This window comes from Xylona heveae, assembly GCF_001619985.1.
Source record: "Xylona heveae TC161 unplaced genomic scaffold L228scaffold_3, whole genome shotgun sequence".
Lineage (NCBI taxonomy): Eukaryota > Fungi > Ascomycota > Xylonomycetes > Xylonales > Xylonaceae > Xylona > Xylona heveae.
In genome coordinates, this window is record NW_017264195.1 from 1,344,705 (window position 1) to 1,363,282 (window position 18,578).

Below are 18,578 nucleotides of genomic sequence, written 5' to 3' on the forward strand. Positions count from 1 at the left end.
TCGCTTCAAGACTATCTATGGCGAGAAAATTTGTGAGAAGAGAAAAAGAAATAGGAAAGATGGAAAAAAGCGAGATCAGGGTTTTGTATTGTATTCTAGAATTCTTCTCTTCTTCTTTCTCTTTTTTAAATAAAATCTGTTCATTGTGTTTATCATCGTTCACTAGTGTATCTCAGAGATGACTAAACAGGGTTGTGTAGTTAAGGTATGTTTGCATTTGATTTTGTTTCTGGATTTGGATTTCTTGCTTTTAGCCTCTACTGGTATAGCGTTTCTGCTCTCTTTGCGACCATGAGGTGCTTCCATTTCTACTTCCTATGTCTGTCTCGTGGGCCTGTCTCTCTTATGGCGGACTTCGATATGACTCCTATGTCTGCGTGTACGTCTGTGTGCGCGTGCAGTCCGCGTCACATTCACGGCCACTCTAACACTCCCGGTTGTCCATAAGTAGCAAGATAATATACCGCGCTTATGTCGTAGTCTCGTAGTCTCGTAGTCTCGTAGAGCTTAGAATCCGGGTTCGCCACTGACTGACCGCCTGACTGACCGACTGACTGACTGACTGACTGACTGACAGGTGTTTTGGGTATCGGGTCTTGGGGTATCAAATTAAGGGTATACTGATATTTGGTGTTTCAGTTACCCCACGTTGTACGATTTGTACATAATCCTTGGTAATATTGTATCGGCGCGGCTGCGGAAGGACGGAAATAGGGAATAAGACGAAAAGGGGGGCGTTGTAGCGTCTGTCTAGGTAGCTAGATCCCTAATGTCCCATGTTTTCCGTTGCAAGGGCGTATTGCGTATTGCGTATTGTGTTTTGGGTGTGTGATGGAGGACTGAGACAGGAAACGGGAAAGGTCCCTTTTCGATCTCTAATGATGATGAGACGAAAGGATGTCTGGCCGAGATGAGCCGTAAAAAGGTACATGAGGCACATAGAGGAATAAATCAAACGGCTCCTTGACTCAGTCAAGGCCGCCATATCCTCACAATCTGCAGCCGCTCCCACCCCGCAGTCTTGCCGCTAGTCGCAACCGTCTCCGCCGCCCAGCCATTTCCCCACGCGCGGATGCGCGCCTTGACGTCTTCTGGCCTATTCTGTGCGCAGAGCAAGAGATACGCGACGCCGCGCTCCGGATGAAGAATCGTGGGGATCTGCTCGAGCAGGCGGTCAGTCGTTTCCATTCCATCAGCGCCGCCCGCGTAGGAGAGCGACAAGAGGTACGAGTCGCGCTCGAAGATACTGTGCGAGCTGACGCCCTGGTTGGAGCCTGCTGATGTGTCGATGGAGTGCGTGCTAGGCAGGATGGGTAGTTCTTCGGTCGGTACGTAGGGCGGGTTGAATATCAGCATGTCGATTTCGCCGGGGCGTATGGCGGATGTGAGATCGGAGAGGACGGGGGAGAGGAATGCGGCTGATGAGGCGGGAGCAGCGGAAGTAGTAGGGGTTTGAGTGTCGGAGTCGCAAACGTCCTTGATTGCTGTCTGGACGGTGCGTTGTGCGGCCTCGCATGCGAAACGGTTGACGTCTGTCGCGAGTGTGAGGACGTTTGTATGCCCGAATATCGTCTTGGCGTGGGCGGTCACGAATGCGAGGACCACGCCGGAGCCTGTGCCGACTTCTACGACAAGTGGCGCGGGTGTTGCTGCTCCTGATGAAGCTGTAGCCGCAGGAAAACGGTGCTGGAGAAAAGCGGTCTCGCTGGGCGCGGAGAGGGCGTCGAGAAGGAGAAAGGAGTCTTCGGCGGGTTCGTACACATTGTCGAATGAAACGTGAGACGTTGATGGCGTAGGTAGCATTGTCTTGAGTTCCTGTCCCAGAGTCTGCTACTATCTGACCGACAATTGTGTCTCCTGTGTCTCAATTGACTGTGATTATTGTTTCTTGGTGGTTGGTTTGTTTTCATTTGGGCCCTTTTTTTGTGAAATTCGCGGGAACAGATAATATGACGGAGATTGCCGCAGATAGCGCTCCCGCTTCACCGCAGCACGAGAACCAATTAATGAAGCTAATGACATTGTGTTGTTGGATATTATCTGAGGGTAACAACTGACGGTTCCGACCAAACATTTCAGAAATCACAATGAGATTAAGTCCCAGACTGCTTCTGGCAACGCCCACCCCGGCCGGAGTGAGCGCGGGTATCAAGGCGGCCCCAATGGCGCTGCTCCCGCCCATCCCGCTGTACCGCCGCTTGCTCCGCGCTCATCGGCACAAGTTACCGCCAGAGATGCGCCTGCTGGGAGACCAGTACGTGAAGAGCGAGTTCCGAGCACATCGCAGTGTGGATAATCCGGTGCATATTGTATGTTTTATTGATCTCTTGGAGAAGTGAGCCAATTGAGAGGATTTGGGAGCTAACGCGGTGATGTGTGAGTAGATTGGTTTCTTGACGGAGTGGCAGCTCTACGCCCAGCAGCTTGAAGGCGAGGCATGGAAGGATGACAAGCTAGATAAGGCCAAGATTGATAAAATGAGCGGTATGCATGCGTTGATTCATTGCTGGTTTGTTTCGTGTCAGCAAGCACAGCAAAAGGATTGTTTGCTAATGGTTGTGTAAATACAGATCAACAGCTCGGTCAGCTATATGAACTCATGCAATCGATTCGCGATCCGGATACAGGGAAGTCTGGTTCGTGAGTCTGGTTCGTGAGTTTGTCTCGTCTTTGAAACAAATTTGAAAGAAATAGACGTCGTTTGCTGGTATCGCTGCCGCCAAGGCAATTGTGGAGATCAGTACCGTGTGTCGAATTGGATAAAAGTACATGTATAGATACCTATTCATCTGGGGATTTAATTATGTGGGTGTTTGGCGGCATTGGCTTGATAGAGGTTCGTTTTCAGGTACATATTATTCACAAAGGACTGTTTTACAGAAATATATATTGGTTGTCCTTGCAAGTGGAAGACCCGAAATACGGAGCTGGGAGTCTTGATTTCATTTCAATTGCAGAAAATATTTTGATCGCCCCAGGAGTTCGGGATCAACATATTCTGTCACTCGTCGATAGTCTTTCGTGGAGAAAGCAATATACAAGACTGCTCAATATGTGCGAGGTGAAATTCTACAAATCGGAAGAATGCGGTCATGAATGGGCTATTCTCTCTGAGCCTTGCAAGGAGGGCCGCGACTTGCTCAACTGTCCGACAGTCCAGAACAAGTGTCGAAAGATACGGCCACCACGAGGCCCTCCTACGGCTGCTTCCTGCAAAGAGTGTCCATTGCATGGCTTACAAGGAGATTATGACATGAAAAACACCAGAATGGTCAAAAAAACGCGGACAGGCTATCGAATCGGGTTTGGTCCGGGCAAGCGCCAGCCAGGCACAGACTTTGTCTGCTGTGTCATTCAGTGATGCTTGACATGGACCATGTTTCGTATTAATGGAGCTTTGAAGAGCTCCTGGTAGCTTGCATCGCCTGGGGCATTGAGCTAGTCTGATATCGACGTGACTGCGATCAATAGAGCAGCCACTCAGCATGATAAGACCTTTTTCCTCTATGCTACGGTATCAGGTTTACACGACATCTTTGCGTTATCACTTACACTGACTCTTTGATTACGCGACGATCATGCAATTGCACGTTGGCTTGGCTGGCTTGTCAAGCAACGACTAATCTCCCCCGAGTACAATCACGCATACACCTACCAAATGTATCTGGAACAGATATTCGAGCTATTTGCAATGGCGCGAGATATCCTTTTTCTCCGGTAACGGCCGAATAATAATGGGTTTACCTGATTCCGTTTGATCCGGTTGTGATTGAGATTCTCATCGAGTTACGTGCTTGATGGTGGTTAAACTGTCGACCTGGGGCCCGTCACGCAATCGTCTCCTCCAACGATGCAACCACCACCAAGATAGCAATGTAAACACCACAAGAGCGCAGTAATCAACCAACCAATCAATCCCTGCCAATCATTTCTCGGCACTCACTCTAAACATGATCAGATCTTCATCCGGACTATCACCATGTGCGCAATCTGTAAGTTACCCCGCTCTTTTTTCGAGCACCACCATTATCAATACCTTACGGAGTATGGCTGATACAGGTGCCTCGATAGGCCGGGAGTGGTGCAATTGTAGCTTTGTTGCGCAATATCCTTGCTTGTTGACATTTTCGGTACATTTGCTCCGATAGCACGTTTTCTGACTTTCGCTGTTTCAATGCTTCCATTTAAATGCCTGCCCTTTCCCTTTCTTTTGTTCTTTTGCTTTTTTGTTGTACATTCCATATTACTTGCTTCTGATTTTCAAGGCTAAAAAGAAAGCTCATTCAATTCAATCCAATTGATATCTTATTACTTTGATACTTTATTGCCTTTTCCCTGGAGCTATCTTAGCTATACAGCTACCCAGCTACAAAACATGGCAGCTCAAGTTCTGTCCGCTGCTCCTATCCCCTCCATTCACACCCCTCGGCCTATAATTCGGACACCCACGCCTTCCTCATCCAAGCCAAACAGTACTCCTAGTACTCCCTTTACTTCCCGTTTCCCCGACGGCATCAAGACATCCGGCCAGCACGCGCCGCTGTACGACTTGCTGCGTCCGTACGAGCAGTTCCCGAAACACATCACGGGACCTACAGTATGGAAGGCAGAAGACTACAAAGACCAGCCCGGGCGCTGGACGCATCGGTTCACGCCCGAGCAGATTGAAGAGCTGAGCGATGCCGCTGATGCCTTTTTGGCAAACGGTCTCCCCTTGACTGGTATCTCAAAGGTATGCCTTCCTCATCCTACCTTTCTTTCTCTCCCACCCCTTTCCTCTTCTCCCCCAAATTTCTCCAGTTCCCCCTATATACCCTACATATATACCTATACTAAACACCAACGTCGCAGGAAACCTTCCCCCTCCCGCACCTCTCCGCCTTCCTCGAGTCCGTGCGCTCCGAGCTCGTCGACGGCCGGGGCTTCATCCTCTTCAAAGGCTTCCCGACATGGGCCTGGGGCAACCACAAGTCCGCCGTGGCGTACATGGGCCTGGGCACGTACCTAGGCTACTTTGTCAGCCAAAACGGCCGGGGCCACGTGCTCGGCCACGTCAAGGATCTCGGCGAGGACCCGACCCAGATCGATAAAGTGCGCATCTACCGCACCAACGCGCGCCAATTCTTCCACGCCGACGACGCTGATCTCGTCGGGCTGCTGTGCATCGCGCGGGCCCTCGAGGGCGGCGAGTCCGACATTGTCTCCTCCCATCACGTCTTCAACGTCCTGCAGGCCGAGCGGCCCGACGTGGTGCGCACCCTGACGGAGCCTATTTGGTATTTTGACCGCAAGGGCGAAACCTCCCGCGGCCAAGACGACTATATCCGCACAAGTGTGTTTTATCTCGAGAAAGGAGAAAACGGCAGGGTATATACTAAATGGGACCCCTACTACGTCCGGTCCCTCACGCGCTTCTCCGACGCGGGAATCATCCCGCCGCTATCCGCGGCGCAGCAAGAAGCGCTACAAGTCCTCGAGCAAACGTGCCTGCGGCTCGCGCTGCACATGATTCTCGAGGTGGGCGATATCCAGTTCGTGTCGAACAGCCAGGTGCTGCACGCGCGCACGGAATACAAAGACCACCCGCCGACCTCGTCGTTCCCGCGGCGCCACTTGATGCGCCTGTGGCTGGCGACGCCCGAGGGCGAGGGCGGCTGGAAACTGCCGTTCCATGATAGTTTCGAGAAGAAGAGAGGAGGGATCCAGGTGGATGATACGCCGCCGGTTTGTCCGCTGGATGCGGAATAGCCTTTTTTAACCGCTTTATTTTTTATATCATTTCGAGCTTTCGGTTAAGAAGAAAATCATTTTAGGGATATCGGATATTGGGAGCGGGTTGGGTTTTTAGTTTTTTTATTGGGAGTTCTGTTATGGCTGGGTTGGGTTTTACCACGTGCTTGTCACTTGTGTAAAAATATAAGTACATGTCCTTTCATAGACGTGGACAGAAAGTATCATGAAATATATGAAACACATCAAGATTACAACATCGTTATGACATGGAGGGCGAGTGGATGAGTGAAGCCTTTGATAGATGGATATGAATGTGTATGCATTGATGGAGTAAAAGTACACTTCTGTATCACGAGATGTCATGATCACTAAGACGAGGAAAAGTAGAAAGAGATGAGGGCAGGGGAAAATTTTTTGGAATAATTGAGGGGAAAAGATTGAATAATTTAATAAATGATATCATTCTCCAGATTTCCCGGACAAAGAAATATATGATATGAATCGAATGGACAAAAAAGAAATACATGATGGAGATAAAGTGAATAGAGTAATAGCAAACAAGAAATAGAGAAACACCTCCGATAAATAAAAGAACCCATCAGGTCAATACCATTAGAATCATATCATGCCAAACCATTAACCATTTGAAACAGACAACATCAACACACCGACTACTATACAGCGTCTGCAGCACCGGCACCTCGGACTTTCGGTCCCGCCTTGACCAGGGCATCTTTGAGCAGGCGACTGACCTCCTTTCGGCGGGCAATTTTGGCTTGATAGCGTTGTAGATCTTCCGGGTCAAAAGACGCAGCAGCGACGCTTGCGGCGCGATAAGGAGAAGGTGACTGACCAGCATGTGATCCCGAGACAGATCCCATGAATCCAGATTTTCGGAAAGACGAATTTGTCAGGGGTGTCTCTTGCAGCCCAGCAGATCCATTGACAGCACTGCCATTGATGGACGCAGACAATGGGTGCGCTCGAGGTGTACTTCTTGAGCTGTCAGGTGTGTAGAACAGGCCGGTGCCGCTCGTTCGCGGGGTTCCGTACGCGCCTGCGCCAGTACCAGGCGTACGCGGGGTCCGGCAAGCGCCGCGCGATCTGATCGATGAAGAGAGCGGGTGGTACGAGGACTGGGCCTGTGGAGGTGGACTCGACATTCGGCTCCCACCAAACGGAGAAGATTCACGCGAGGATCCAGGCGCACTGCTGTTACTTGTGACCGAAGAGAAACGCAGCTTCCGCATTTGGTTCTCAAGCACGTCAATGTCGCCCGATTTGCGCTCCACCATGCTCGTCATTTTGTTGATGGTGTTCATTACCGCTTCCATGGTGGGCTGAGCTTGCGGGCGGGATGTTGACAATGCGCTACCGGTCATGGAAGGCGAAGGAGTAGCGCGTCCAGCACCCTGAGCGACAACCTTAGCCTTGAGCACGGAAATACCTTCTTCGACTTCAGTAAGAAGTTTTTGGAATTTCTGAAGGTCTCTACGGAGATCATGTTGCTGGACGGCTTGCTCGGCGCTGAGCGGGGCCGATCTGTGCATGGCAAGCTCGTCCGGGTCGGATCGAGCGTCGATGAGTTTCTTGATGTCGTGGTGTTTGGCTCGCAGCCGAACAAGATCTCGTTGCAGCTCGCGGCATGCGTTGAGTTTGCCCTGGACATCGTGGATACGACCTGATTCAAGATCCCTTTCTAGTTTGGTCTCGGTAAGGGTCAGGTCTTCAATCTCGATGAGGCACCAGCCTTCGGCATCCTCGAGGTCATCGCGGCTCCGCCCGCCTTCTTTGTAGTTCTCCGTATGGCCTTTAATAAAAGCTTCCAGCGAACGTGCATTGAGGCCGAGCGTGTCAATCATCGAGTTGATATCTCGGTACACGCGTTCGATTTGGCCGGGAATGCCGGGTTTTTCGACATGTCCAATGTAATCTTGGTGTGCAAGGAAAGGAGAAAGCTCCAAAGCCCCTTGAACGTCAGTCGAGAGTTCTTCCCGGACCTTTTCGTCTTCACGGTCGCTGAGCTCTTGCTCTTCTTCAGCCCTTCTTGCCAGTTCCGCAGTTCTTCTCTCTTCCGCTCTCTTCCGCTCCTCCTGTCTTTGAGCGAGATCGTCCGGAAGAGGGGGTTGCACAACCGTTCTTCGAGGCCCTGTCTTTTGCGACGGCAGTCCAGACGTGCTGAGAGACGCAAAACCCTCAGCCCTTGTCTTGTCATTTTGTATGCTATTCCGGAACGGGCTTGGTGAGCGTGGACTGGCCTCGAGCGGCTTTGTGGGCTGCGCGAGCTTTGGTGGCTGTCCAAAACTTCCAAAGAGTGGCTTAAGTGGTGCTTGTTGCTGCTTTTGCTGCTGCTTCGGCTCTTGGAACCAGCCAGAAGTAGTTGGACTCTCCTCCGATCTGCCATACAAGCTCTGAGAGCTTTGAGCCTGATCATCGATGGGACTGAGATCCTTGCCGACGTCCACACCGCTTCCTTCATCGTCAAAAGGCTCTTCTTCCCTCGATTCCGCCTCAGATTCGCGTCGAGCAGGCGACTCTTCCTCGGGTGACTGAGGCACAGACTCAGCTGTCTCTTGCGGCAGTGGTATATTGTTCGCAGAACTCCTGCGGACGGCTGGTGAAGACGCAAATGGGGAAGACCACGGCACCTCACTCTTTTCAGTAGCTGGTGTTTTAGCCGATCCTGGCGGCAACGAAGGTGACGGTATTGCTCTATCAACGATCGGGGTTTCCGGCTCCTCTGGTTCACGTTTAACCTCTGGCGACGAAGGTACTGAAACTGGCGGGGGTGTCGGCTCCTTGGGAGGCGGTGTTGGCTCCCTTCTCGGTTCTTCCACGGGCTTTTCCGTAGGTGGTTGCTCAATCGAGTCCTTGACAGGTTCCTCGGGCGTTTCCGCCGGCTTCTCCGGCCCCTTCTCTTGTGGTTCCTCTTTTGGCTTCTCAGGCTCCTTTGCGGCTGGCTTGATGAATGAAAAGGGCGCTGAGGGCGTCGAGGGCTGGCCAAATATTGACGTGGGCTTACTACTTTGCACCGTAGCAGGTGTTGTTGACGTTTGTGCCTGCGTACCAAAGAGACCAGTAGTGGCGGGTGGCGCAGTAGGGAGGCCAAAAGTTGGCGCGGCTGGGGCAGCTGCCGGTGTTGTTGGTTCTGGCTCCTTGGGTGCAGGCTCAGCCGGGATGGCATCGCTGACATCTGCATCCATATCCGCTTCTGGGGCTTCGGACTCGGCCGATTTGGCTGTCGCGGCTTCACCAAGCACATTTCCAAACCCTGATCCAAACAAAGAGCCATCAGTTGAGGCAGGCTTTTGTGCGTCATCTTTTGCAGTATCATCTCCCTGGAAGGTTGAACCCAGCTTAAAGCCGCCACCAGATCCAAAAGCGCCGCCAGGCGTTTGGCCTGTCTTGTTACTAGCGCCAAAAGCGCTGTCGTTGGCAGTGGTGCCGGAGAATCCAGTTCCAGAAGTGCTTTGGCCAAAAATGCTGCCACCTGTACCTTGGTTTTGGGCAGCTGCAGCAAAGCCCCCTTTATTCGCAAATGATGCAAAGCCTGAGCCGGCGCTAGAAGCACCACTGCCAAAGATTCCTCCGCTGCCGGCCCCAGTAGAGCTTCCAAAAGGTTTAGGCGCTGAATTTGCACCAAGACCAAAACTGCTGGTCTGTCCAAACGCTGCACCACCTCCACCAGGTGACGTCGTAGATGCGGGAGCGCCCCATGGCGACGGTCGGTTTCCTAATCCTCCGGGGGTGCCAAAAGCGCCGCCCTGCGCAGGTGCCCCAAATGCCGTGGATGAGCCAAAGGTAGGCTTACCAAAACCTGGTGCTGCTGTTGGCGATGCTGTGTTATTGCTTCCCCATGGGCTCGCCTTGGCCCCCAAGCTAGCGGGCGAGCCAAAAGCGCCATTGGTAGCGGGCATGCTCGGAGAGCCAAAGGAAGGCGCAGAAGGTTTCCCAAAAGCTCCTGCGCCGCCAAAAGAAGAACTTGGAGCCGGGCCGCTGCCGAAACTTGACTGTCCAAAAATTGATTTTGTTGGTTGCGGACTGCTAGCCGCAGCGAATGGCGAGGCGCTTGCGGCGGGTTGTGGGGTTGCCTGAGCTGCCGCCTGCTGACCGCCGCCAACGATAGTGAGCTCCGGATATGCTGTTCCTTCCCGTACTGATTCGGAATAAACGAACCACCACGCCGACAGAACACCCTCGTTGTTGAGTACCATGAGCGCTGGCAGCGGTGTCTGTGACTGGTCAATTTCTTCACCGGGAATTGGACGATCAACCTTTTCCTTGGACGAGAGATCTAGAGCAACACCAATAGGAGACGTATCGGATGCCGTTTCCGACATGGGCAACTGCGCTCGTCGTTCATCCTTTGCCATTCCAGTGAGGGTAAAGATGTTGGTAATTTCCCCAGCGGGTAGGTCGCTCGACAGGGGTACACTTGAGCTGGTGAAAAGATTGATATCAGGAGAAGCGGTAGAGGATACGATCAGGACATCTTGAAGGTTCGGAGGGAAATTTTCCATTCGAGCGATGAAGTGGTGCGGCGGAGAACGGGGGAGGCCAAACGGTGGGCACGGGTCGACGAATTTTTGGAAGGCAAAGGATGATCGCTCCTTGTTGCTGGTTACAAGGTTATACGTAGATTCAGGAGTTTCTCCTTCCGGGGACGACGTAGGGGTATGAATCGTAAGGAAAACAGACGTGTCGAGCCAGAAAATGGAAGAAACTATACGTCCAATTAGCCCTTTTCCCTTGATCTTGTTTCTCATTAGTGACATTGCCTTACCGTGTTGATCTCCTTCGAGGGCTGGAGGACGCGGAATCTGTGCCTTTCCGGCGCCATCGGGAGTCATTTGGTAGCATGTACCGTCACCAAGACCAGCGACTAGCTGCTTGCCGCGCTTACTCCACGAGACGCAGCTCACACCACTTTTGAGAACCTGGCCACCCGGGCCGGTGACAAAATTGCGCTCCTTGAGGTTGGCCATCAATAAGTCCCCAGACGTGGTAACCACCGCGAACAGTTCCGCCTTGTCGACCAACGGGTTGGGGGATAACGCGCGAAGCGCGGCACCATTGGTTGGGAGCTCAAACGCGGATTGAGTATCGCCCTGCATCAGTGCCTGAACATCGTAGACTGCTAGACCGCCTCCATTCTCTGCCGATATCACGAGATAATTTTCATCCGCGGAGAAGACGAGCTGCGATACGCGCATGCCCAAGTCAATTTTTAGCTGAGGCGAAAAGGGCTTGACAGCTTCGGAGCCTTCAGCTTTGAACGCTTGCCTAACAGCATCTGTTCCAGCAATGACAATCGCATCAGGTCCAGCAGCAGCTATTAAACCCTTTTTCGAAGCAATACTGAATAAATTCGAGGTTGGAGGAGGAAGTGAATCTTCCGGCCAAGGGGAGGGTAATAAGCGGACTTTGGCGTCGCCTGCTAATGAAAGGAAGCCAAGTCCCTATGTAGACGTCAGAGACAATGCGCATAATTTCTACATGGAAATCAAGAGGGCAATTTTACCTCTGTCAGAATTTCAGCCAGATCTGAGCCGGTTTGAATGGCAGGTCCAGAGGCGCTCCCGGGCATGGAGGCAGCAAAGGGAGAAGCCCCAGGAGAGCTTCCAAAGCTCAAAGCCATTATAGAAGTTGGAGATTGAGGCGGCTGATGTCGAAAAGAATGCGAAATGCTTCGAGCTATCGGAGAAGGAGAGGAGCGAGTATTGTTGACATTGAGCGTTACATGCGGTGAAAAGGAGTGTCGTCTGGGTGTCGTCGGACTCCCACTAAAGAGGTGAAACGTGCGGTTCAGAATCTTGACGACCTAGCTGCTCAAGCAGAGGTCATAATGTGGATGTACGCAGCTCTCGTGGGAGAGGTGGTGATGGAGGAACGGGTGAGTTTTCTTGTTGGTGTTTTTGGCTTCAACTTCAGCAAAGTAACTTAACTTAGTTGACTTGGTTGTTTTGCACTTTTTGGTCGTGCACGTGACCACTGCTGATCTGAGTGTGGTATTACATAACGCGTATTTAGATTTTGTTTAGTATAGTCATTTGTTAGCCATTCTCTATATATATCTTGCTAGCTAGCATAATTTACACAACTTAGGCACAATTCTATACGGAGTAATTGGTAGTAGTACAAAAAGCTCTTTTAACAGAAGAAAACACTAAATATATCTTATTCTAGTAGTCCAAAGGCTTGATTACTTTTTAAGACTATTTAAGAGATAATTCTACCTCTAGAAGAGTTCTTTTAAGAGTTAAGACGGGTAGAAACTTTTTCTAAGGACAAAAAGAAAGTAGAGTTAGGACCTGTACGGTATACCACAGTCATCACACAATACTAGAATTTGTATAGCAAGTAGTGAGGATGATTTTATAGCTTTAGTCCCATTTCATGTCCAATAGCGTTCCTCATGTACATATCATGATATATGAAAGGACTAAATTGACTCTCGTGTAAAACATCTATAATTAATCAATAACAAGCTTTTAAGATGGATAACAAGTATAACACCTCTCATTCATAACGTAATTGCATAAACAAACTCTAGAGATAATCACCTGATAGTTAATTAACCCACCTCAGGAACTATGCCACTCCAAAGTAAATCCAAGTCTCTCGGGCTCATCCGAAGAAAGCAGACGAGGTAGTTCACACTTCTCCAAGTTCTGACAGAATGCTTTTTTCGAAAGGAAATCCTCTGTCAAGTAGGCTTGATCCACATTATAGCTGTTGCTGTTGGGCTCCCTGCCATTGGATTGTTCGGTGTTTGTCACCTTGCCATTCGTCTGGCACACCAATGTCCACCAGTCCCCAAAGCTAGACCATATCCCATTTATGATGCGGCATACAACCATGTGCAATTGAGTGATGAAGGTTGTGTCAGGTGGGGTTCCTTCCTGGTTGGTTCTGTAAGTAAGAAGCGTTGCAGTGTGTGCAGCCAATTCCACAACCGTAGCATATTTGTTGTGCCAGCACTTGTCGATGATATCGTCAATCAGTGGATCACCATCTAGATTTGGAAATTCCATATTTTGCAAGAAGTCCACGACCTTAGGGCCATGCTCCTTAGAATCCTCGGTAAGGCATCGATCTTCATAAACCTCAAAGCCATAGTTTATCAAATAGTACAAGGAACCAAGGGCGAACTGCTCTGTTCTAGGACCCAGGAAGCCGGAAGTCCCACGTTGTCCTTGGTCCGTCTCGTTACCGTTGAGTATTCTTCCATACGGGGCCACACAGGCTTCGAAGTTTGTCCCGATTTCTGCCGCACAATCAAAATCGGACAGTTTCAGCCGGTTGCCATCGAGCAGTATATTTTCAGGCCGTAGGTCACCATGAGCGAGATTGAGCGATTCGAGGAAAGCGACGGCTTGAGCAAGGTCATTAATCCATTCCTTTCGCAGGGACAGAGGCTCCAATTTTTCCACTTTAGTAACTATCCTTGTTTGACAATCCCGAATATGATTGTTTTGTATCCTAGCAGAAAGGGAGACATCTGGTGATGCAATCAATGGACGCACCAGTTAACTGCCAAGTGGGGCCGCACCTCTCATGTACTCAAGGAAGATGCCATTGTCTGAGTAGAAAAAACACTGCACCACAGAGGGACATGGCGGATGTCGCGAGAAGATCTGATAGATTTCGAGTTCCCTATCAAACTGCTCTCTCTCAAACTCTCCGGACTTTGGGACCTTGACCACGATGCAACGGTGGACTTTATAGACGTAGGAGATGGCTCCAAACCCGATCCAACGCACACCAGGAAATTGGCACTGGATAGACATAACAGAACGACGTGAGAAGTGTTATCCTTCAAGAGTAGGTGTGGAAAAGAGCACTCTGTGTTCTAGGAGAGAGGTGAAATAAAGAGGGAGGAGGCCCGGGGAAATGAGGGGTCTCAATCGTCTAATGCATTCTGATTGGCTCAAGCTTTCTAATTGTCGGACCAGCAAAGTCTCATTTGTAGTTGTGCACTTTGAATAGATAGATATCACCAGGCGGACAAGCAACAAGGGTTCTTGAGGAGCTACGAGCCACGACCCTTTACAGTTGGTTTGTGGTACTACATAACAAGTATTTAGATTTTGTTTAGTCATTAGTTAGTCATCCTGTACATATATCTTGCTAGCCAGCATAATTTACACAACTCAGGCACAATTCCACATGAGCTCGGGCCCTCCCTTTGCTCTCATTGGTTCGCGCTGACTGTAGAGCTTCAGGCACCGTCGGCGTCGTCACTTTGGAGAGAGAGAGAGAGTCCTAAGCTACGATTATCATCATCGCCTTTCATCTTCTCCAAAACACATCAACACCATCACCATCGTCGGTTTCTTCTGTCACTTCAGTGGCAGCACGACCTGCAGATTTACCAAACGAAAGGTAAAACTGCACACCAACGCTCCGCTCTCACTCCCCATCTCCGGCGTGCGAGCTTAAACCACCACTTCCACTCATCAACGCCCATTCATATCTATATCTCTCGTACGCCACCATGGTTGGCTTCGACTTCTCCAACCACAACCGGAATCTGGCCCTGCATGCCCGGGGTGTCCCTCTTCCCCAGGCTACTAGCACGGGTACTACCATTGTAGGATGCATATTTGACGGGGGTGTAGTTGTACGTATTCCCAAAAATCTTGAGCCAACCGCGGCTTTAGCTCCCGAATGGTCCATCTCTTGAGCTACAAATAAAAGTTATTCTCAAAGGATCATCTGCTAACACATCATGCCTACAGATTGCCGCCGATACTAGAGCCACGAGCGGTCCCATTGTCGCTGACAAGGTACCTTCTTCTGCCCCACGCATTCACTCCTTCTCCAGAACCCATCTCCCGACGAAAAGACCCATAGAAACTAACAACGCGTTTTCCGAAAAAATAGAACTGCGAGAAGTTGCACTACATTGCTCCACAAATCTGGTGCGCGGGTGCCGGAACCGCCGCCGACACGGAATTCACCACGGCACTCATCTCATCGAACCTGGAATTGCACTCACTCAGCACCGGCCGGAAGCCTCGCGTCATAACATGCATGACGATGCTGAAGCAGCATCTGTTCAGATACCAGGGACATATCGGAGCTTATTTGGTCGTTGCCGGCGTGGATCCCACAGGAGTTGGACTCTTCACCGTGCACGCGCACGGAAGCACTGACAAGCTACCCTACGTGACAATGGGTAGTGGTTCATTGGCAGCCATGTCCGTTTTTGAGACGCAATGGAAGCCGGAGTTGACCCGGGACGAGGCCGTCAAGCTGTGCGCAAACGCCATCCAGGCCGGTATTTGGAACGATCTCGGTTCCGGATCCAACGTCGACGTCTGTGTCATCACCGAGAACAATTCGACCCTACTCCGAAACTACATCACACCCAACGTGCGCGAGAAGAAACAGCGCAACTACCGCTTCCCCAGAGGCACAACGGCCGTGCTTAACGAGAAGGTTATCAAGCGCGAAGATATCAGCAAGTACGTCACTGTGCATGAGCTCAAGGATGATTCGGAAACGGCAGTGGCAGAGAAGATGGAGTTGGATGCTTAGATGTCTTAGACTTGGTCTGAATATGGGTTAGCGAAGCAGTGAGCAATGGGGGTATTCAACTAAATCAGGGCCCCTTTTCAACCTTTTTTTCTCGTCTCGCGGAGAAAGGCAGCGGTGTATCAGACGGGCGTTGGGCTTAGCGTTTGAGTTTGAATCCGAACTTGAACTCGAGCTGAAGTCTGTTATGCGCGATTGAAACACTGCATATTATCATATCATGTCACCGGATGATTTCGTCTGTACTGTACTTTATTTCTTCTTTTTTCTATTTTTCATTTCCAATTTCCATACAAGCTTTCCTTGTTTCCTTTTAACCTACCTCGCAATAGAAGGTAAACATTTGTGCCCTTAATGTGTCTTCCCTCTCTACCTCTCTTTCTCCATGAATCTCTGCCGCTTCAAAAAATTGAATCGTGAATCACGTGTAATCCGAAGCCTGGAGTATGAAGCATGAAGCACAATAACCACATTATATACACAGGGTCGTAGTACCAGTATTATTATTCGTTCATTCATTCATTTATCTCGTTCATTTAACGTATTCCGTCATCGGGATGGTTTCAGCAGTCAGGACGGCTTACTTCCGAGAACCTCTTCCTCCCCGGGCCAATTCCCCTCTCCCGAAAATCCAAACCCCGTTCGTCGTCGAAACTTGCTTCGTTCCCAAATACATTTCCCTCTCCACACCCAGACGGCATGGTCCAATTTATCCGCGACCTCTTGTCCCTCGAGGTCCCTTACTTTTTGCAGGATCCAGCGCACCTTCTCCATGCCCACGTGATTGCCTTCTTGCAGAGCGCGTGTGATGCCGGCATGTGCCAAGGCGCGCGACATTTCGTGCGTCATGCCAGCGCCGTGGCGGTGTAGGTACGTGTAGCAGCGGAGAATATTGCGGAGGGCGACGCGCGGAGTAAGATGCGGAGCGTGAGCGAATGCTGTGGCGAGGGAGTGCAGCAGGGCGATGCGGGATTTGGAGAGGGAAGGAAGGGTTGGAGTAGGAGTCGGTGAAAGGGACGAATGTGGATATGATTTTGGAGAGGCGGATAATGAAGAAGTGGAAGAAGAGAAAAGAGAAGTCTGTTGATGAGATGGATTTCGATGTAATAGTTTGAATATCTTGGTAGCGGGGAAAGAAGGGAGATGGACAAGTGCGATCGCAAGGTCTTTGCAGCCTTCGAGCTGCAGACTCCAATGCAAGTGGAAGAGGTCAAGAGCTATTCGAGGATGAGATTTGCTCCAGTATCGGATTTCCGCGCCGATTGACTTTGGATCAATGGAGATTTCGCTCTGCGCAAGAAGCTGGACAGTTCGTCGCAATGCGTCTGGTTGTTTAAGGAGTCGAAAAATGCGGAAGAGGTCCCGGAGAGTGTCGGTGCTGAGTCGTTTGTGCTTGTGAAGGGTTGAAATGAGGTGAAAGTAGATTTGGTCCTTCGGAAAAGAAGGCGGCAAGTTTGCAAAGTCATCCAAGATGTGAGCAGTTGAGGGAGAATATTTCCATGATTTTGATTTGCTCCAGTACGAAAGCAGAAATGTGCATATTTGTCTCTCATTGGCGGAACTCAGGTGAGGCGCAATTGACTTAAAGTTGTCCGCATCGAGGACTTTCCCAAGGAGAGCGCAGTAGTCAGGGAGGAAAACGTCTCTATCTCCAGAGATGTGTTGCAACGTCGCTAACCACGAAAATAGAGCTGCTGAAGAGTCGGTCTTTTGTTCTTCAAAGCCTCGAGTACTGGACTTCAAAGCTCTTGTGGTCGCACTTATAATTGATTCGGAGAGACAGGATTGTAATGTGATTAAAAAATCTGACATATCGGGGATAGAGGATGTCTGTTGCTGCGCATTGGTAGCGAATTGTTTTGCCCATGCGCTCATAAAGGAAGAGATGCCCATTTCAATGCCCCTCAGCTGCTTCTTCGAAGCGGACCCGATAATGCTCTTGGCAAGGGACGTTGACAGACTAGATATCGGTAATTTTGAAAGCTGAACAAGCATGGTATCGAATGTTTGGGAAGACAAATCATGAGGCAAGAGCACTGGGCTGGTAGCAATGCTCTCCCATAAAGATTGATAAAACTCTACAAGCTCCGTCGGGCCAGTTCGGACATGTTCAGGAATCTCTCTCCATAAGACTCTCACTTCTTTCTCCATCATGTGTCCTTGGACTAAGGCCTGCTTAGCCATTCGGAGAATAAACGTGAATGTTCCTGGATCAGAACTCTTCTGATTCAAAGAAGATACAATGCGCACCAAATTGCATGCAGCAGGATTGTTGAGATAATGATCACCCAGAAACTCCTCCAATTCTTCATGACTTCTGGCTGTCAACAAGAAATTCTCACAGATAGATCGGCTATATGCAGGATTCTGTCTTTCAGCAAAGTCAATTTGATGCATGTTGCGTCGCAGCTCTTCTATCCTCATATCAGGAATAAGGCGGCCCTTAAACCGTAATAAGATTTCATTCCGTTGCTGTGGCGCTCCGCTTCTTATAGCAGACCCAAGGCCTCTTAAAATCGGTTTGCGAGGCTTCGCTGTAGGCTCGATTACAGGCGGACTATAGTCGGTCAACCAAGAAGGAAGAGGCGATTGTTTCTCTGGTTTGAATTAGATTTGACTCGACTGGGTTCAATAATCTTGGCGGAGCTTTACATACCCAGCGTCGCAGGAACTGGTCTAGCCGAAGGCAAGCTTGGAGCTTCCCATTTCCATCCCTGTCGACCAGATAACTCTGTCATGCCAAGTATTGGTGGACAATCCACAGGAGACGATCCTATAGCTACAGCAATATTTGCTATTCGTCTCCTCGCCAGCCTCCTTCGTGCCTCCATTGGACCCGGGACATTGCTGCTATATCTTTTCCGACATGAGCACCCAATGCCAACAAATCGGTGCAACACATTATTCAGCAACTCGTCACCTATCCATACGTAGTCTGGAGGTGAAACGAATTTTTGCTGCACCGCCTGGCGGTACGCAGCTGGTCGGGCAAACATGAAAGCGTGAGAGCTTGGGCAAGCATTCGGAATCGTATCGCGCAAGGCAGCTTCTCGTTATATATATTAGATATATTTGGAGTACTCAAGTCGCAGCCATGAGATAAGACCATTAAATTGTCAACTGACGTCGTGAAAGCTGTCAAAATGACATGAAGCTGGTGTCAGGATGAATGGGGATAGTGTGTTGACCAGCAGCTGTTGCGGGAGTAGCCGCCCCAAAGCGGAGAAGGGCAACTCTCTCCCCATCCGATTTCCCCACGCCAACCGGCTCGCCCCATTTTGTGGGGAGAGAGACCCACACTGCCG

The 18,578-nt window shown here is 50.2% G+C and overlaps 8 protein-coding genes across 8 annotated transcripts; 4 read left to right on the top strand and 4 right to left on the bottom strand.

Moving 5' to 3' along the window:
* Positions 1-927: 927 nt before the first annotated feature.
* L228DRAFT_245275 (hypothetical protein) lies at positions 928-1,901 on the bottom strand. Its single transcript, XM_018332121.1, has one exon. It carries the CDS (start codon positions 1,801-1,803, stop codon positions 973-975), a length of 831 nt encoding a protein of 276 aa, XP_018189905.1. The 5' UTR covers positions 1,804-1,901; the 3' UTR covers positions 928-972.
* Positions 1,902-2,087: 186 nt separating this feature from the next.
* Positions 2,088-2,644, top strand: L228DRAFT_266695 (ACN9-domain-containing protein; the record flags this gene model as incomplete). Its single annotated transcript, XM_018334895.1, has 3 exons — positions 2,088-2,309; positions 2,385-2,484; positions 2,571-2,644. The coding sequence occupies 3 exons, from the start codon at positions 2,088-2,090 to the stop codon at positions 2,642-2,644; spliced, it is 396 nt and encodes a 131-aa protein (XP_018189906.1).
* On the top strand, positions 2,603-3,485 carry L228DRAFT_95056 (hypothetical protein). The gene has a single exon (XM_018337001.1). The coding sequence runs from the start codon at positions 2,804-2,806 to the stop codon at positions 3,359-3,361; it is 558 nt and encodes a 185-aa protein (XP_018189907.1). The 5' UTR covers positions 2,603-2,803; the 3' UTR covers positions 3,362-3,485.
* A 690-nt stretch (positions 3,486-4,175) lies between these two features.
* L228DRAFT_281435 (Clavaminate synthase-like protein) lies at positions 4,176-5,878 on the top strand. The gene is made up of 2 exons (XM_018335886.1): positions 4,176-4,732; positions 4,852-5,878. The coding sequence occupies exons 1-2, from the start codon at positions 4,376-4,378 to the stop codon at positions 5,746-5,748; spliced, it is 1,254 nt and encodes a 417-aa protein (XP_018189908.1). The 5' UTR covers positions 4,176-4,375; the 3' UTR covers positions 5,749-5,878.
* A 159-nt stretch (positions 5,879-6,037) lies between these two features.
* On the bottom strand, positions 6,038-11,646 carry L228DRAFT_245277 (hypothetical protein). The gene is made up of 3 exons (XM_018332122.1): positions 11,255-11,646; positions 10,517-11,192; positions 6,038-10,456 (listed from the first exon to the last, which is right to left on the bottom strand). Exons 1-3 carry the CDS (start codon positions 11,369-11,371, stop codon positions 6,408-6,410), a joined length of 4,842 nt encoding a protein of 1,613 aa, XP_018189909.1. The 5' UTR covers positions 11,372-11,646; the 3' UTR covers positions 6,038-6,407.
* A 473-nt stretch (positions 11,647-12,119) lies between these two features.
* L228DRAFT_259585 (kinase-like protein) lies at positions 12,120-13,763 on the bottom strand. Its single transcript, XM_018334176.1, has 2 exons — positions 13,286-13,763; positions 12,120-13,234 (listed from the first exon to the last, which is right to left on the bottom strand). The coding sequence occupies exons 1-2, from the start codon at positions 13,521-13,523 to the stop codon at positions 12,318-12,320; spliced, it is 1,155 nt and encodes a 384-aa protein (XP_018189910.1). The 5' UTR covers positions 13,524-13,763; the 3' UTR covers positions 12,120-12,317.
* Positions 13,764-13,987: 224 nt separating this feature from the next.
* Positions 13,988-15,560, top strand: L228DRAFT_95075 (N-terminal nucleophile aminohydrolase). Its single transcript, XM_018337002.1, has 3 exons — positions 13,988-14,356; positions 14,475-14,522; positions 14,620-15,560. The coding sequence occupies exons 1-3, from the start codon at positions 14,231-14,233 to the stop codon at positions 15,274-15,276; spliced, it is 831 nt and encodes a 276-aa protein (XP_018189911.1). The 5' UTR covers positions 13,988-14,230; the 3' UTR covers positions 15,277-15,560.
* On the bottom strand, positions 15,512-18,470 carry L228DRAFT_259587 (hypothetical protein). Its single transcript, XM_018334177.1, has 2 exons — positions 17,930-18,470; positions 15,512-17,870 (listed from the first exon to the last, which is right to left on the bottom strand). The coding sequence occupies exons 1-2, from the start codon at positions 18,267-18,269 to the stop codon at positions 15,844-15,846; spliced, it is 2,367 nt and encodes a 788-aa protein (XP_018189912.1). The 5' UTR covers positions 18,270-18,470; the 3' UTR covers positions 15,512-15,843.
* Positions 18,471-18,578: the final 108 nt, after the last annotated feature.

Coding starts and splice junctions, on each gene's coding strand:
- L228DRAFT_95056 (XM_018337001.1), top strand. CDS start 2,804: ATGTGGGTGTTTGGCGGCATTGGCTTGATAGAGGTTCGTTTTCAGGTA.
- L228DRAFT_245277 (XM_018332122.1), bottom strand. CDS start 11,371: ATGGCTTTGAGCTTTGGAAGCTCTCCTGGGGCTTCTCCCTTTGCTGCC. Junction 11,193..11,254: donor TGGCTGAAATTCTGACAGAG/GTAAAATTGCCC, acceptor ACGTCTACATAG/GGACTTGGCTTCCTTTCATT. Junction 10,457..10,516: donor CCTCGAAGGAGATCAACACG/GTAAGGCAATGT, acceptor TTGGACGTATAG/TTTCTTCCATTTTCTGGCTC.
- L228DRAFT_259585 (XM_018334176.1), bottom strand. CDS start 13,523: ATGTCTATCCAGTGCCAATTTCCTGGTGTGCGTTGGATCGGGTTTGGA. Junction 13,235..13,285: donor CTTCCTTGAGTACATGAGAG/GTGCGGCCCCAC, acceptor TTGCATCACCAG/ATGTCTCCCTTTCTGCTAGG.
- L228DRAFT_281435 (XM_018335886.1), top strand. CDS start 4,376: ATGGCAGCTCAAGTTCTGTCCGCTGCTCCTATCCCCTCCATTCACACC. Junction 4,733..4,851: donor CCTTGACTGGTATCTCAAAG/GTATGCCTTCCT, acceptor CCAACGTCGCAG/GAAACCTTCCCCCTCCCGCA.
- L228DRAFT_95075 (XM_018337002.1), top strand. CDS start 14,231: ATGGTTGGCTTCGACTTCTCCAACCACAACCGGAATCTGGCCCTGCAT. Junction 14,357..14,474: donor TATTTGACGGGGGTGTAGTT/GTACGTATTCCC, acceptor TCATGCCTACAG/ATTGCCGCCGATACTAGAGC. Junction 14,523..14,619: donor GTCCCATTGTCGCTGACAAG/GTACCTTCTTCT, acceptor CCGAAAAAATAG/AACTGCGAGAAGTTGCACTA.
- L228DRAFT_245275 (XM_018332121.1), bottom strand. CDS start 1,803: ATGCTACCTACGCCATCAACGTCTCACGTTTCATTCGACAATGTGTAC.
- L228DRAFT_259587 (XM_018334177.1), bottom strand. CDS start 18,269: ATGTTTGCCCGACCAGCTGCGTACCGCCAGGCGGTGCAGCAAAAATTC. Junction 17,871..17,929: donor ACCAGTTCCTGCGACGCTGG/GTATGTAAAGCT, acceptor AATTCAAACCAG/AGAAACAATCGCCTCTTCCT.